The sequence below is a fragment of the Symsagittifera roscoffensis genome, chromosome 2 (genome assembly GCF_963678635.1).
Source record: "Symsagittifera roscoffensis chromosome 2, txSymRosc1.1, whole genome shotgun sequence".
Classification (NCBI taxonomy): domain Eukaryota; kingdom Metazoa; phylum Xenacoelomorpha; order Acoela; family Convolutidae; genus Symsagittifera; species Symsagittifera roscoffensis.
In genome coordinates this window covers 82,610,948-82,625,591 of record NC_087063.1, presented here as the reverse complement: position 1 = coordinate 82,625,591, position 14,644 = coordinate 82,610,948, and the positions used below count along the sequence as shown (strand labels likewise).

At 33.8% G+C, this 14,644-nt stretch overlaps 1 protein-coding gene across 9 annotated transcripts in view; it reads left to right on the top strand.

Annotated features, from left to right (window-relative positions):
• Positions 1-14,644, top strand: part of LOC134840639 (muscle M-line assembly protein unc-89-like) — an 85,817-nt gene that overhangs the window by 56,074 nt on the left and 15,099 nt on the right. For 7 of the 9 annotated variants that reach the window (XM_063856586.1, XM_063856588.1, XM_063856587.1 and 4 more), the window contains 9 exons: positions 899-1,079; positions 1,953-2,056; positions 2,464-2,617; positions 3,186-3,322; positions 3,644-3,949; positions 4,332-4,546; positions 5,236-5,389; positions 8,784-9,107; positions 9,446-9,577. In XM_063856586.1, the coding sequence (XP_063712656.1) occupies positions 899-1,079; positions 1,953-2,056; positions 2,464-2,617; positions 3,186-3,322; positions 3,644-3,949; positions 4,332-4,546; positions 5,236-5,389; positions 8,784-9,107; positions 9,446-9,577 (1,707 nt within the window). Of the gene's footprint in view, positions 1-898; positions 1,080-1,952; positions 2,057-2,463; positions 2,618-3,185; positions 3,323-3,643; positions 3,950-4,331; positions 4,547-5,235; positions 5,390-8,783; positions 9,108-9,445; positions 9,578-9,971; positions 10,226-14,644 lie in introns of those variants that run through there. The other 2 variants (XM_063856591.1, XM_063856590.1) reach the window with 2 other exon arrangements.

The window sequence follows — 14,644 nt, the reverse complement described above, 5'->3', positions numbered from 1 at the left end:
GGATAGCATTGAGTAGCTGTAGAACTTTACGTCGAGCTTTGGCTTTCTAATTTATGGCTTTTCAAAGAGTTTTTTATGGCTCTCTGTTTAAATGTCACTTCATCTCACTAGTAGTAAAAATCAGATTTTTATGTTATCAATAGTTATTAACAATTCATTAGTTTTACAAATGACAATCTTTTGTTAAGATATGAATTAAATTGAAAACCCAAATGAATTTATAATTTAATCATAGATTTTAAATATCAAAAACCAAAAATATTTTGCCGAAGTGTACAGAATTTAGAAGTTAATGGCAGCAGAAATGATAAACAAGCCGAATTAAAGTAAATGTACCTTAGGAAGTTAGAATAAATTATCCACGAGGAAAAGGACCAGGAAACGAACTGTTAAGCTCATACAGCAAACCGTGGTTGCGTCTCTGATTATGAATAACATACACTTTTTTGGTGATTTTTCTGGGCTTGGTAATGATGTCTCACCCTCAACCAACGAGCACGGATCATGGTGGGCCTCGAACATCCGACCATGCAATCGGAAGGCGGATACTCAACCACGTCAATACCGCTCCAATAGCTTCAAATTATTGATTTTAAGATTTTAATTTCAAAATATTGATTTTAAGATTTTAATTATGAACAATCAATAAACATTGCTTGCTAAGTCAAATTATCAATAAACGCTCCTTTTTCTCTCCCCCTACCTGCGAATTTTTTCTAGTAAAAATTTGTTCACATTGTTCGGTTGTTACAAAAATTGGCATGCGGACTAATTAGGCCATGAAAAACATTTGGTTTTCATGCCCAACCTTGTAAAACGACTTGTTACACCATAAAATTGATGCTTTTTCCAGTTGGGGTGGGGCGAATGAGCCCAATAAACATTGTTTCTGTTATAGCATCGAATGCTCCCATTTTCACCGAGCGTCTTGCCACCCAAGAAGTGGAGTTAGGCAAGCCTCTGGAACTGCACGTGTCAATCCGCGCCTATCCTGAGCCCAAGGTCACGTGGCTGCTCAATGATGAACCCTTCAAACCCCGAGTGGGGGACAGTGTTTATCAAGAGGGACCTAGATACAGGTAAATAAGCAGACTGATTTCTTTAAAAAAAGAAAATTTTCGGCAAAAAGGTAATTTTTTTTATGTTTAAACGATACTTAAACGATTTTAATTATGGAATGAAAATATGCTTGTGTAACTACTTGATACTTCATTGATTTTCAATGTATCAAAATAAATCTCTGAAATTAAATGATACTTGGGGCGGATCTAAAATTTTCTCGAAAGGGGCGGATTTTCAAAAAATTTTCGAAAATTTTGACGACCTTTTTTTAGGTCGACAAAGTTGATTTTTCGAGCTCTCCTAAAGCACTAAAAATACGCTTTTTGGCCAAAATTTTAGGGCCGCAGGCACATTTTAAAAAAAAAAACATGTAAAAAAAAACCGTTTTTAGGCACTTTTTGGAAAATTTGGAAAAATCGCGTTTTTTTGGCGCGCGCTCTCCCTCAAAGTTAGTATATATTGGCGCCTTCAGAAAAATTTTAGGGTCGGTCGGCCAAAAATGGATTTCTTAAAAAATACCAAAGGAGGGACCCTTTGGGTCGGCAGGGGGTCAAATCCCTGAGGGAAAAGCGTTCGCCTCCCCCCGTCCCCCCTAAATCCGCCCCCCCCCCCCCTCTGAAACCGCCCCTGACTTGATTTAATTTATTATGAGATCGAAATATATTTGTTTCAGCTTAGTGTAGATTTATGGAGGCCATTATTATTGTTCCAAACTCATATATTATAGTTTTAGGCCAAAACACACGTTTATCTCTACCAAATTCTTTAGAATATGACTGCACTGATTTTTGATATAGTCAATTCTGCTTTTTTTTGTAAGATGTGTGATTCAGATTAAATTTGGTTAATTTTTTTAATGATCTGGATCATAAAGTGAAATTTCCCCCCAGGTGTTCGATCAAGAGTGTGACCCCTGAACATGGGGGGAAGATAGCAGTGGTCGCGGAGAACGAGAGAGGCAAGGCGACCTCCTCCGCCGAAATCATCATCGCAGGTGAGAGAAAAGAAAAACACCTATGGCCATATCATAAAACAAAGTAAACTGTAGTCTTTGAAACGAAATTATTGGTTTACTGTTGGTATGCAAGTAAATTTTACATGAAAATTTGGATTAATTTTATGCTCGTTAAATCTGCCAACATTCTTGTGCTATGATGTCAATGTTATTTGTGTGCTAATTTAAAGATCTCTTCAATTTGCGGAGTCGTTTTTTTGTCAAGCTTAAGGTTACTGTTCTCATTGACATGTAGTTCGCTTATTTTTCTCCCTGTATTAGTGTAGTTTCTATTTAATGTTTAAAATCCCTCTTGCTCTTAAGTTTTCTCTGGTTTCATAAACTAACCTGACTGTTTCTATTCTGTCACTTTCTGTCTGTTTCTTCTTCTCTCTTCGAACTAACAGAAGAAAGCGAGGCCCCCACCTTCGAGAAGAAACTAGAAGGTCACGTGATCAAACAGAACGAACCCCTGCACTTCCACTGTGTCATCTCGGGGTCTCCCTCCCCCCAAGTGGTGTGGTCTCTCAATGGAGTGGTGGTCCAAATAGACGGACACAGGCAGGCATTGTTGACAGTCAATTGGAAAAGAAAGTTGGCAATAAATTTGAAACTTATTTAGTTATAAGTTTTAATTCTTTCTACTAAGTGTTTTATCGAAAGTTAAACGGAGAATAATTAAAGTGGACCTAAGTTATTTTTAGTTGCGTTTTTTTTGTTCATACTGTTTTGCTGATAATCTGTCATTTTAAACCTCTCAGGATTTATTTTGGAGATTTAGTTTCGATTTTTTTTTTCAATGTAATCAAACCTGCAACTCGTTAATTGATTATATAATATGTATAAATAGATATAGTCGTAGCAGCGAAAATAGTTGCTAAATTCACGCTAAGTTTGAGTTTTTCGACACAAAAACGATTTAGGACTAAAAGAGCTTCAATTGTTAGCGCACTTGACGTCGTACGAACTTTTTTGAGGTACCCAAAATTGCGCGCAAAAACATCCCACACCACAAATTCTTCCCGCTCTCGAAAGTGGCCGGAACAAAAAGTATTATAAATGAGCCTAATAATTCCAATGAAATTTTGCATCATTCCAATTGACTTAAAACAATGCCTGCAACCAACAGAATAACAGAGAGGAGAATTGGGGTGAACTACTACCTGGTAATCAATGACGTGGGACCCCAGGATGCGGGTATCTACTCCTGCACTGCTGAAAACTCAGTTGGAAAAGCAGTGTCTACTGCAGAAGTATTTGTTGACGGTGAGTGAATTATATTTTAAAAATTATATCTAATTTTTTTCCACAAATGTATCTGAAAAAATAATTTGAATATCGCGAAATTATATATTTTTTTTTCACAAATTTGATTTTTTTTTCTGAAAAAATTATTCAAATATTGTAAAAATGTATCTAAAATTTGTTAGTTTGCGTTGTTATAGACAAATTTGACTGAAAATTGAAACATTTTGGTAATTTCATAGTGCTTCATCTCACATTTTGCAGATTATGCAGATTCTATGACGCTAAAGTTTAATCACTGCAAATGAAACAAAAACTTATTTTCTGATTGGTGTGTTTCAGTTGGCGACGACAGTGACATTCGTGAGCCTTCGTTCCTCAAACATCTCAACCCAATTTCACTCTCCGAGGGCGCCCAGCTGATGCTCCTCTGCAAACTAGACCCAGAATCAGCACCCCTCGACATCTTCTGGTTCAAAGACCATACCCAAGTTAACCCAGACGACAGAGTTGTGATCGAAGTGAGTGAAGATTGGTGGGTTCGGCTGCTCATTGACGAAGTTGAGCCGAGTGATGGGGGATTGTACTCGTGTGTGGCCGAAAGCGACTCGGGAAAAGCGACTACAGAAGCAGAAGTTGAAGTCATCGGTAAAGTCTATACAAATTTGCATATATTTAGACACACATTTACGTTTTTATTAAAAAGAAAAAATAGAGATCTTTTTTTTTTTCGTTGGATAAATTCATCTCGTTTATTTCTTTTATTTTAAAAATAAGAAATCTTTTTGCATCACATAAATATATTTCTGTACTTCATCGATCATATCAAACTTCACACATTTTCATTGCTTGAATAGAAATATAATTTACGGAGTTCAACGTTGTCAAGTTATTTTTCAATGATGGTTCAACTTCTTAACTTTGCTGTTGAAAGTGAAAACCATTGATACTTTATGTGAAAATATTTCTAAAAAATCCTCGACTATTAGATAGAACGTTCAATTAAAAACTGACTTTTGTTTCGTTTTAGCTCGCAAGCGTTCAATCCCCCCGCCAAAGATAATCCAGTCCTTCTCTTCTGGGACTGAAAGCAGTGTTCGGGGGAGTGAGGGGAACCCCCTGGAGTCTAGAGTGGGGGAGGAGCTGCGGCTGAAGGTCATCCTGGACGACAGTGACTACTCTGACCTTTCTGAAGTTAGGTGGTTCAAAGGCAATCAACTCATCACTCAGGATCACAGAACTAAGGCATGCAATGCACTTTATGTCTTGCAAGTTTCTCTCCGCTTTTCTTCGATGAAAAATCAAAAAAACTTAAATAAAAAAAATACAAAAAAGGTTGCAAATATATTTTTTTAAAAAGAAAGGCGACACAGTTTTTAATTTTGTAAGTAAATTTTTGGTATTTTACTAGAAATTTGTTACAAAAAGTATGCAACAACAACTGCGTTTCCATAGAACAAGCAATATATTTTTTGTTTGTTATCATAACTTTTTTACTGATAATTTCTTTTTCAAGATAGGGAAAAATGAAAAAAAAAGTGTTTATATAGTGTTTAAAAAGTGTTTAAATAAAAAGTAATTAAAGAGTGTTTAAATTAAAAAAAGTAAGTATATAGCAAAATTTTACCTTGAAAAAACACTAATCGCTGTTTACGAGGAGTTCGAGTTAAATCCAAAAACAAATTCGGTGTCAAGAAAAAATGGTTAGCTTAAAACACAATCTCATCTTGGAAGGTTATCAAAATTGTTGTATTCGATGACTTGTGTGTATTTATTGACGTTGTGGCGCATCGGTAGTGAAAGTGACTAGCAATCATATGCGCTGCAATTTATAAAGTGAGCTCTTGTAAGATAGCCATAGCTTAGTTAACCTTAAGTAATTAATCTTTGGTTTAGGCCTCTGGCTGGTTAACTTAAAAAAAATACTGTTTCAGATCTACCGCGAGGACAGAGAATACAGTCTTGTGATTGTGAATGTTGAGGAGAGAGACGGAGGCGAATACTGTGCTGTGGCCACTAACCCCTCGACAGGTCACTCGACCACATCCTCCTGCTTCGTACTCGTTCAAGTTCACCCATCCTCGAATGGTGAGTGATAATTAATAACTAAGAACTAACAAGGATAACCAAATGCCGTGCAACAAGCACAGAATGTTCCGGACTCCATTTTTAATAACATGTTTTTATCTCAGTTTTTAGTGTAAAAGAACGAATTTATTATCCATCTTAAAAGTCGTGATGCTTTTTTTTCAGGAGTTTCAATTTTTGCGCTTTAATTTTTTTTTGTTTAGTTCAGCTCATTTTTCGTTAAAAGGAAGGCAAACTCAACTATCGAACAGCAATGGTTTAGAGGTCAAAAAACGTGATTAAATAGCTTCAAAAATGGACATCTCAGCGGAATAAAAAAATGCCTATTGATCCAGTTTTTTCCGGTTTCGTTGGATTTTCTTACACTTTTCCAACTATCTAATGACTATGTTTCTGTTTTTTTTTAAGTATTGATTAAGTGTGACTGAATTAGGTTGAGTGATTGAAAAATGATGAGATTAGGCGTAATTTTAAATTAAATAGCGTTACAATTTTAGTAGAAAAAGTTGTAGAAGGTCAGCTTCTAAACAGATTTCGTCTAAATTAGTCTGAAACCGAAAATACTTTGAACCGTTTTTTTTCTATGCATACTTTTTTTGATATTTTTCCGGAATTGCTTTTAGGATTTTCTGAGGTATCCAAATTGGATAGAAGAAACACACCCTTCGGGGGCCTTCAGGGGGTGTGGTTGGACGAATAAGGCAAAAAGGTTTTCTTTTTCAAGTTTAACGTCAAAATTTAGTTTTTCATATGCCAATTTCTCACCTTACACAATAAATAATGTTCTCAATAATATTTTTTCAACCATTGGTGAGAAATTTTGTCTTCCAATGTGTTAAAATTTTTTATTTTTTCTCATGCAATATCAAGCACCACAAATAATCATCGGAATAGGTCGAGAACTATATCATATTAAAGCCCTTTGAGTGGTGATTTCAATTGTCCCATGGGCTTGTTTAAGTATCGAAGTTGGATAGAAGAAACACACCCTTCGGGGGCCTTCAGGGGGTGTGGTTGGACGAATAAGGCAAAAAGGTTTTCTTTTTCAAGTTTAACGTCAACATTTAGTTTTTCATATGCCAATTTATCACCTTACACAATAAATAATGTTCTCAATAATATTTTTTCAACCATTGGTGAGAAATTTTGTCTTCCAATGTGTTAAAATTTTTTATTTTTTCTCGTGCAATATCAAGTACCACAAATAATCATCGGAATAGGTCGAGAACTATATCATATTAAAGCCCTTTGAGTGGTGATTTCAATTGTCCCATGGGCTTGTTTAAGTATCGAAGTTGGATAGAAGAAACACACCCTTCGGGGGCCTTCAGGGGGTGTGGTTGGAAGAATAAGGCAAAAAAAGTTTTCTTTTTCAAGTTTAACGTCAAAATTTAGTTTTCATATGCCAATTTATCACCTTACACAATAAATAATGTTCTCAATGATATTTTTTTGACCATCGGTGAGAAATTTTGTCTTCTGATGTGTTAGAATTTTATAATTTTTTTCTCATGCAATATCAAGTACCACAAATAATCATCGGAATAGGTCGAATGCTATTTCATATTAAAGCCCTTTGAGTGGTGATTTCAAAATGTCCGATAAGCGAGCTGGATTTCAATAAGGCAATAAGTTTTTATTTAAGCCATGAAAACTTAGTTTCTCTTGGGAATAGGGGGTGAGAAATTGTTCAAATTATCCTATAAAAGCATGTTTTTTTCTCCCAAATTCTGGTGTGTATTTTATTAGCGGATTTTGCTATTTTTTTAAACATTAGTTAGGACTGTATCAAGTAAACTGCTATCTGTCTTTATTAGGCAATGACATGGTCTCATAAACGTTTTAAATTGGAGTGCAATAGAAAATGTGGTTCTTTTTACTTCTCTGTCCTACCTTTAAAATTTTACAAGTCATTTTTTGTTGAAATTTGAGAAAAAAAGCCTAGAAGGTTTCTAAATCAGGAGGCGGATGTCTCATGCAGGCGTTTTTCATTGTTGTGTTCAAGGCCTTTTTAGAAAACTGGAGATAACGCTTATCTTTTTTCGTTGTTTTGCACGTGTTTCCAAAGTGCAGTTTAGCACCTGCACATTAATTAAGGACTTAATGTTTTAGAGCAAATTTAAAGCGCTAATTTTTTCAGATTATTTTGCACCGATAAGACGAACGTCTGTGTTTTGTTCCGTTTTTTAAAGAAAGTGACGGAGTTTTGTTTATTATTCGAAAGGTATTTGTGTCTTGAGCTCAAACTCGAAAAGTTATTCCACCTGTTAGCATTTTTCTTAATGTTATGCACGTTTAAAAATTGCCAATTTGGACAATTTATGCACAATGTTTTTTGTGCTGTTAACGAGTAATCTGATATTTATTCCGTTTTGGAATCATTCAAAGATGAAATGAGGCAGGCTATTTGGTCCTATATATGCAAAGTACACGGCTCAAAAAAATTTTCGAGTTTTTTGTGTATTTGTCAGATTATCCAGTCATTAGTTTTAGCGTTTTTCTGCAAAAATTGTTTTATACGTATGATCTGTTTTCCAAATATAACCTCTTCAACTAATTTTTGTAGTCTAAAGGTAAATTATTGTAATAATACTTAGTAGGAATGTTTTCAAACAGGACACCAAACAGTTAACTGTTTCAATTTTTCCTTTTTTCGCACATTTTTCATCTGTCAACCATTCCAATTGAAAAACAAGGATAGCCGGTTGTTGTGGCAATGGCACAGAATGTTACGATCGTAGTCTTAAAAATTTAATTAAGGTTTTTCAATTAGTATCGTTTTTTCTGCGAGGTGTAATAAAAGGATCTGAACGAAAAACTACAATTTAGGCATATTCGACATTCATAGTCAAATAGGCAAATTGGGCAACAGTTTTTCTAGGAAACTGACTTGAAAAACAAAAAGTCGGTTAAAATTTGTTTTTGCAGATTTTTTTGAAATTTTGAAGAGTTTTTCCTAAAATTTTTCTGAACAAAATCCAGAAAGTAACTTTACTAGACTAAAACTAAATTTTCGCTGCTTAAGTTAAGCATAATTAGTCTATTGTAAGCCTTCTTGCTCGCCTTTACTCGCTCGAAACTAGACTAAAAAGTCAAAAATTTCTATTCTCAAAACAGAAGAAAATTTGAAATTTTTTTATGTCGTTCGAATCACGACTACAAGTGCTTTCATATGATTTATCACTCGACCTCATCCAATGATTATTTGTAGTGCTTGATTTTGTGTGGAAAACAAAAAGTTGAAAAAAAGTAAAACACGCAAATACAAAGTTTTTCGGAACAAAATTGAGACGAGAATAATGCTTTTGCTGTTACAATTCAACTTAACAGTACTTTTATTTTTTTTCAAAGAAATCAATGTGGTCAAAATTGAAGTCTCGTTTGTTTGCTGCAGAAACCTCCCGCTACATCATGGGATCGGGGAACGTCCACGCACCTCAGTTCGCTTCCAGCCTCGAAAACGTCACCGTCTATGTGGACGACAGAGTCGAACTAATATGTCACGTGAGCGGGTACCCCCTACCTTCCGTCTTCTGGACCAAAGACAGCCAACCTCTGAAAGTGAACCCCCCTAGACTATATGCAGATGGGGGAGAGTACACGTATAGATTGGTGATATCCAGGGTGTGTTTGGAAGACGAGGGGTTGTATGTCTGTCATGCTCAGAATGAAGGCGGCCATGCCGAGTCATCATGCTACATGAATGTGCTTCCATATGGTAAGAAAGGCAATATTCTTGAAAAAAAAATTGAAAATCGTGCTTTAAATTGAAAAAAGTTAGGCGCTCAAGAAATTGTTTTTGTGGTTTATGACTTCATGCAAAAATTAAGGAAATATCGTAGCCGTAAATACAACATTTAATTGAAATACAAGCCTTAATTGTCAACTTTAAACGTTCAACTTCAAATTATCAACCACATCTCTTATGTTTCGAAAACTGTTCAAAGATAAGCCGAAAAACTTCGAAAAGCTTTACAGCTATGGATTTTTTGGGGTTATGTGCCATTGCTTATACTTTTCATTATATATTTGATTCATAGTTCTTGCTTTGCTTAGAAGCGATATACACCTCCCCCTTACTGGTACCTTCCTCCTACCAGTCTACTTCTTCTTCAAACGTGGCCGCCAGATCCCCCGCCCTCTCCATGACGTCATTGAATGCCAACTCACTTCCAAGAAACAAGACAAGTCAGTGAGGAATATTTACTTGGTCATGATAACACACACACAGACAGCTGGCAAACAATTTGAACGCCATCTTTTTGTAAAATTCAGAAACTGATTGTTTTCAAAAAGTCTTACAGGTAAAAAAAGTATGCTTAAACGTGACTCCATGAATCTGAAATTAAATCTGATTTCTACCAAATTAGCTTGGAAAAAAATCGGTGTTGAAATTGTGTTCCAACTTTTTCTCTCAGTTTTTGTATATCGTATCGTTTCATTGGAGTAGATTTGCACCCAAGAACTCCTTTTAATGCACAACATTTTATCCTAATCATTTCATGACCTAAAAAAAACTTGAAAAATTAAGGTTTCTGATTCAAATGCAATTAATGTTAAATGTTAGTTTGTTGTTTTTCAGATCGAAAATAGGCGTTTGTACTTCTAGCCAACGAACTTAGTTTGCTTGGACTTTGACCATCACTTTCTTATCTGCTTAGCTCAATATCTGTTTAATTAATTAATCAATAATCTGAAATAATAAAACTGATCGCTTTCGTAGTTTTTTTTGTTATTTCACAAACGACTAACTTTCTGCTAATTTAATGTAATATCTGTTTTTTTCTCACTCTAACAGAGCAATTTTGTAACCAATTTATTAAAACTGGAATATTTAGTTTCGATACTCAAATAAATTTTGCCAAAATTTGTAAATCCGTTTTCAAAGCTGTATTCAGGGTAATTGATGCTCTACTACCTTCTGATAGTTAAGTGTTTCTGAAGTGCTGAGTGAAAATTACTAAATTATTTTTCTATTTCTAAACCGCTTTTCATTTTCAGGAACAGAATAATTTCTGAAAGTTACTGGAGGAATAAAAGGAATAAAGAAGACTTCGGCAGTTTTTTCTCAAAATATCAAACAAATGTTTACCTTGAATTTTTTTGGACATTGTATAAGTTCTGAAAATTATTGGTGGAATAAAAACACCAGCTTGTGCAATTTTTTCAATTTATAAAAAAAACAGTGTATCTTGAAATAATGTGGAAATTGCATAAACTCTAAGAAGTTTTTTGTTAAATAAATAATCAAACTATAGAAAAATATATATCTTGAAATTTTTCGGAAATAGTAATAAAAAAAATTTTTGTTCCGAAGTTTGAAGGAACAAACGGAATATTTGCTTTTGCTGTTTTTCCCGTCCGACAATATTTTATTTTTAAACAAAAAGCTTCGCTGATGTTTTTCAGTTTCAATGAATTTAGTGAAAACACATGGATTCTGTTGGTTTTTTCTTCATAATTCATAATTGTTGTTCACGCTTAAATTTGATTTTTTTGCGGCTCGATTTTGATTTCTTGTTAAGTTCAACTCAAGTTGACTTGGTAAGAGAAAGCCAAAATACGCTCTTCAATTACGAAATTGCGAATCGCGCGTAGAAATTTGAGTGACTTTTAAATAGGAAATTGGATGATAACTTGTAGAACTTCCAGCGGAACAGAAAAATTGTTATTGATCAAGTTTACTCAAATTGGGTTGGCTATATAAAAATTGTCAATTAAAAATCTTAAAATTCAAAAAACCTGGACGATTGGTGTAATTCAAAGAGTTTCAATCATTTTTCAAAAGTTGATAATGTTTTTCGGTTTTTTAAGATAATTGAACACTATAAGTTTGCTATGTTCATATCATTCAACGATGTCCACGCATCGACAGCAAATTAAAAATAAACTCGATCTGCGATAAATTTATTTGAAATAACTGGGGCTCAAAATAATTTGGACACAAATTGGAATATTTAACGCGCGATTTGTTTAGTTTTTCACACTCAAGCGGCAAAGAATTTTCCAAATTGAACTGAGGCAGGCTTTTCAGCATTATTTATACGTTATTAGACACGAACCAGATCACTTAATTTTTTATATGGCGCGCGGGGGAAGTATTTTCACTTTTTTCTCCACGTATGAAAATGTAATCTGTTTTTTTTTTACACAAGCAAAGCTTGTATTATAGTATGAACTCTCTTTTTTTCCAACCTAAGTCGCAAATACTGTTGCGAAGCAAATTTGGTGCAACAGAGTTTGTTCGTTTGATCAATAACCAGCTATTAAGTACAGCTAATGCTAAAGATATTTACACAGACTATTATATTACAAATAGCCTTTTAGCTTCAAGGTATCATGGATCTGTAGCCACAAAAAATGAAAGGGTTCGATCCTGGGCAGGGTCGGATGTTTTTTTTTAGAAATTTTTCGTATAGTTGCTAAATAAGTTGCTAAATAGGCATGTGAGTCGGTAATTTTTTTTTCCAATTCTACTGGTACTGTTAAAGCGTCATAATTGGCTTGCGTCACTTAGCATTTATGTGGAGTCATAATGGGCGTGCGTCACTCAAGAACTTTTGTAGACTCAAAGTTTTACTCATTCATCGTTTCCCAGTTGCGTTATTGGTCATATTTTTGCTTGTGTATGCGAAGTCCAACTTCACCTCGGTGTTTAATAATGTTTAAACATATAGCGCTGGGGAAGATTTTATCTTTTTTCTCCATGCTTGAGGATGTAATATCTTTTTTTTTCAAAAATGTTCTACTTGGTGTAATTTAAAAAAAAAAATTTTACCTTGAGAAATTTTGGAAATTTTTATGTTCTGAGAGATTTTGGTGGAATAAAAACACCACCAGTTTTTGCAATTTTTTCAAAATTCAAAAATAACTTTTTATCCCGAGTTTTCAGAGAGCAAAGGGCGGTTAATTTTTTCTGAGTTTTGTCCCTGGCGAGCAGTCCTATTTGTTCTTAAAAATCGAAGTTGGAAATAATTCCATCCAAAAGTCTATTTTGCCGTGTTTTGAACATATAAGAATCAATCTAGGTTATGATGCATCAAAGACAAGTGTTACAATACGCGACCAAACGTTTTTCCACCACTCACAAGTATTACATATATTACATATCGACACAAGGTTCTTGAGATTTTCCATTTTTTTTTAATTTAAAAGAAACAGAATTGTTTGACCTCTTCTCGTGCAACGGTGGTTGTTCTCTCATTGTTTTTGAAGCCAAATGGAGTATTAAACGGTACCGAAGTACCTTGGTGGAAATGACAGTTTTCAACGGTTTCAAAATTTTTCATCATTTATTTTACAATTTTCTCTTATTCTATGTCGTTTTGGGTTAATTAAATTTTTGTGATTTGTAAAATCATCATTATTTTAAACCTAATTTATATTGAGTACAAATTTTCGCATAATGGAAAAATAATTTTTATTTTTGGCAAAGTTGTATTTACGTTTTGTATTTAAGTTATTTTTGGCAAAGTTGTTTTGTACTGCTGCCAGTCAGAAGTTTTTTCAATTTTTTGATATTCGGACAGCTGTGAACTGCTGGTCGTCTTGTTTTTTAGCTTTTACCTGTTTTTCAAGAAAAATTTTCCATGTTTGAACTTTTTCCAAAGCTCGATGTTTGTTTCCATTGTAAGTTTACTTCAAATTCCATTTGCAAACTGGAAGCCAATTTATGCCTTTTATTTACCCAAATGCAAATGCATCTCTATGTTTTAAAGTGTAAAAAATGAATGATTTCTCAAACCAGATATCAAAAATGCTCGAAAAGAGGTTTGCTTTTCATTTTTTAATAGATCAAAATCAAAAGTTCATTGACCGTTTTCCAACAGTCTCTTGGCAATACAGTGCTGATTTAAATTAACCGGACAAACCGAGCTAATCTTCAAATTTGAAACGCGTTTTTCTCAAATTGGGTTGAGTTTAGGTAAAAACTTATGAAGACAAAACTTGCTTAAAATTTTAGCAAGATGAATATGGTATAACTTGTTTTACGAAACTCGGGCCCAAAATTTTACCCCATAAATGGATCATTTTGGCTTTTCTTATTTAATCAAAAATTACGCCGAAAATACCCAGTCGATCACAGACATAGTTATATTAAAATGAGCTCCTTACGTAGCCCAACAAACTTTAAGAAGTGTATATTCTCCAAAAAAAATTGCAAATTGTTTAAAAATTGCTTTTCAATCAATAGTTGGTATTTTTTATAGTAAAAACGACTTTTTGTGGCTATCGAACAAAAATAAATTATTTTATACATTATTTTGGAGATTATACCCTGCTAAAATTTGTTGGACTACGTAAGGGGCTCACTTTGATATAATTATCTCTGTGATCGACTGGGTATTTCGGCGTAATTTTTGATTAACTAAGAAAAGCCAAAATGACCCATTTTTTGGGGTAAAATTTTGGGCCCAAATTTCGTAAAACAAATTACACCATATCAATCCTGCTAAAATTTTAAGCAAGTTTTGTCTGATAAGTTTTCACCTAAACTCTACCCAATTTGAGAAAAACGGGTTTTAAATTTCAAGTTTAACGCGTTTTGTCCGTTTAATTTAAATCAGCACTGTACTGTTTTGGAATAATAACCACAACGAATTGGTCTCTAAATCAAATCGTGCGACAAAATCATCAAAGTTTTGAGGATAACAATTAAAACGATACCATAGTTTTGTTAGGTTCTGACTGAGATTTACATATATTTCAAAGTGAGTTCGTAGGGGTTCAAGTATCGTATTACATTATAGACGGACCTGTCTTGATTAGGGCTCCAAAAAGAAATTTCTGTCTGAGCTTATATTAAATGTTGAGATGAATGTTTGTCTTTTAGTGATATGAAAATCTAGAAAACTTTTTTGAAAAATCGTCTCCCTCGAGAAAATCGTAGATACGCGCCTACCGACGTTATTAGATCAAAGCTAGAATGGATTTTTGTTACAAACCCTCTCGAAGATTTGTATTAGCTATGTCTTAGGGAAATTATTATTATTGTAGGTACCTCAAAAAAACTAGTTGGTTTAAAATGTAGTATTCCATGAACACGAGCATGAGTATTTTGTTCATTCAAATGAAGAAACCGTAAAATGTTTTATTGATAAACTTAAAATTAATTGAATAAAAAATTAATATTTACGAATCGAATGCTTATTATAGAGATAATTTTGTTTCGATTCATTTATATAGTTTTTTCTAAAGCACCCATTTCTTCTTTTGAAATGGAAAGTACATTTTTTTTCTGTTTTGTTAGATCGC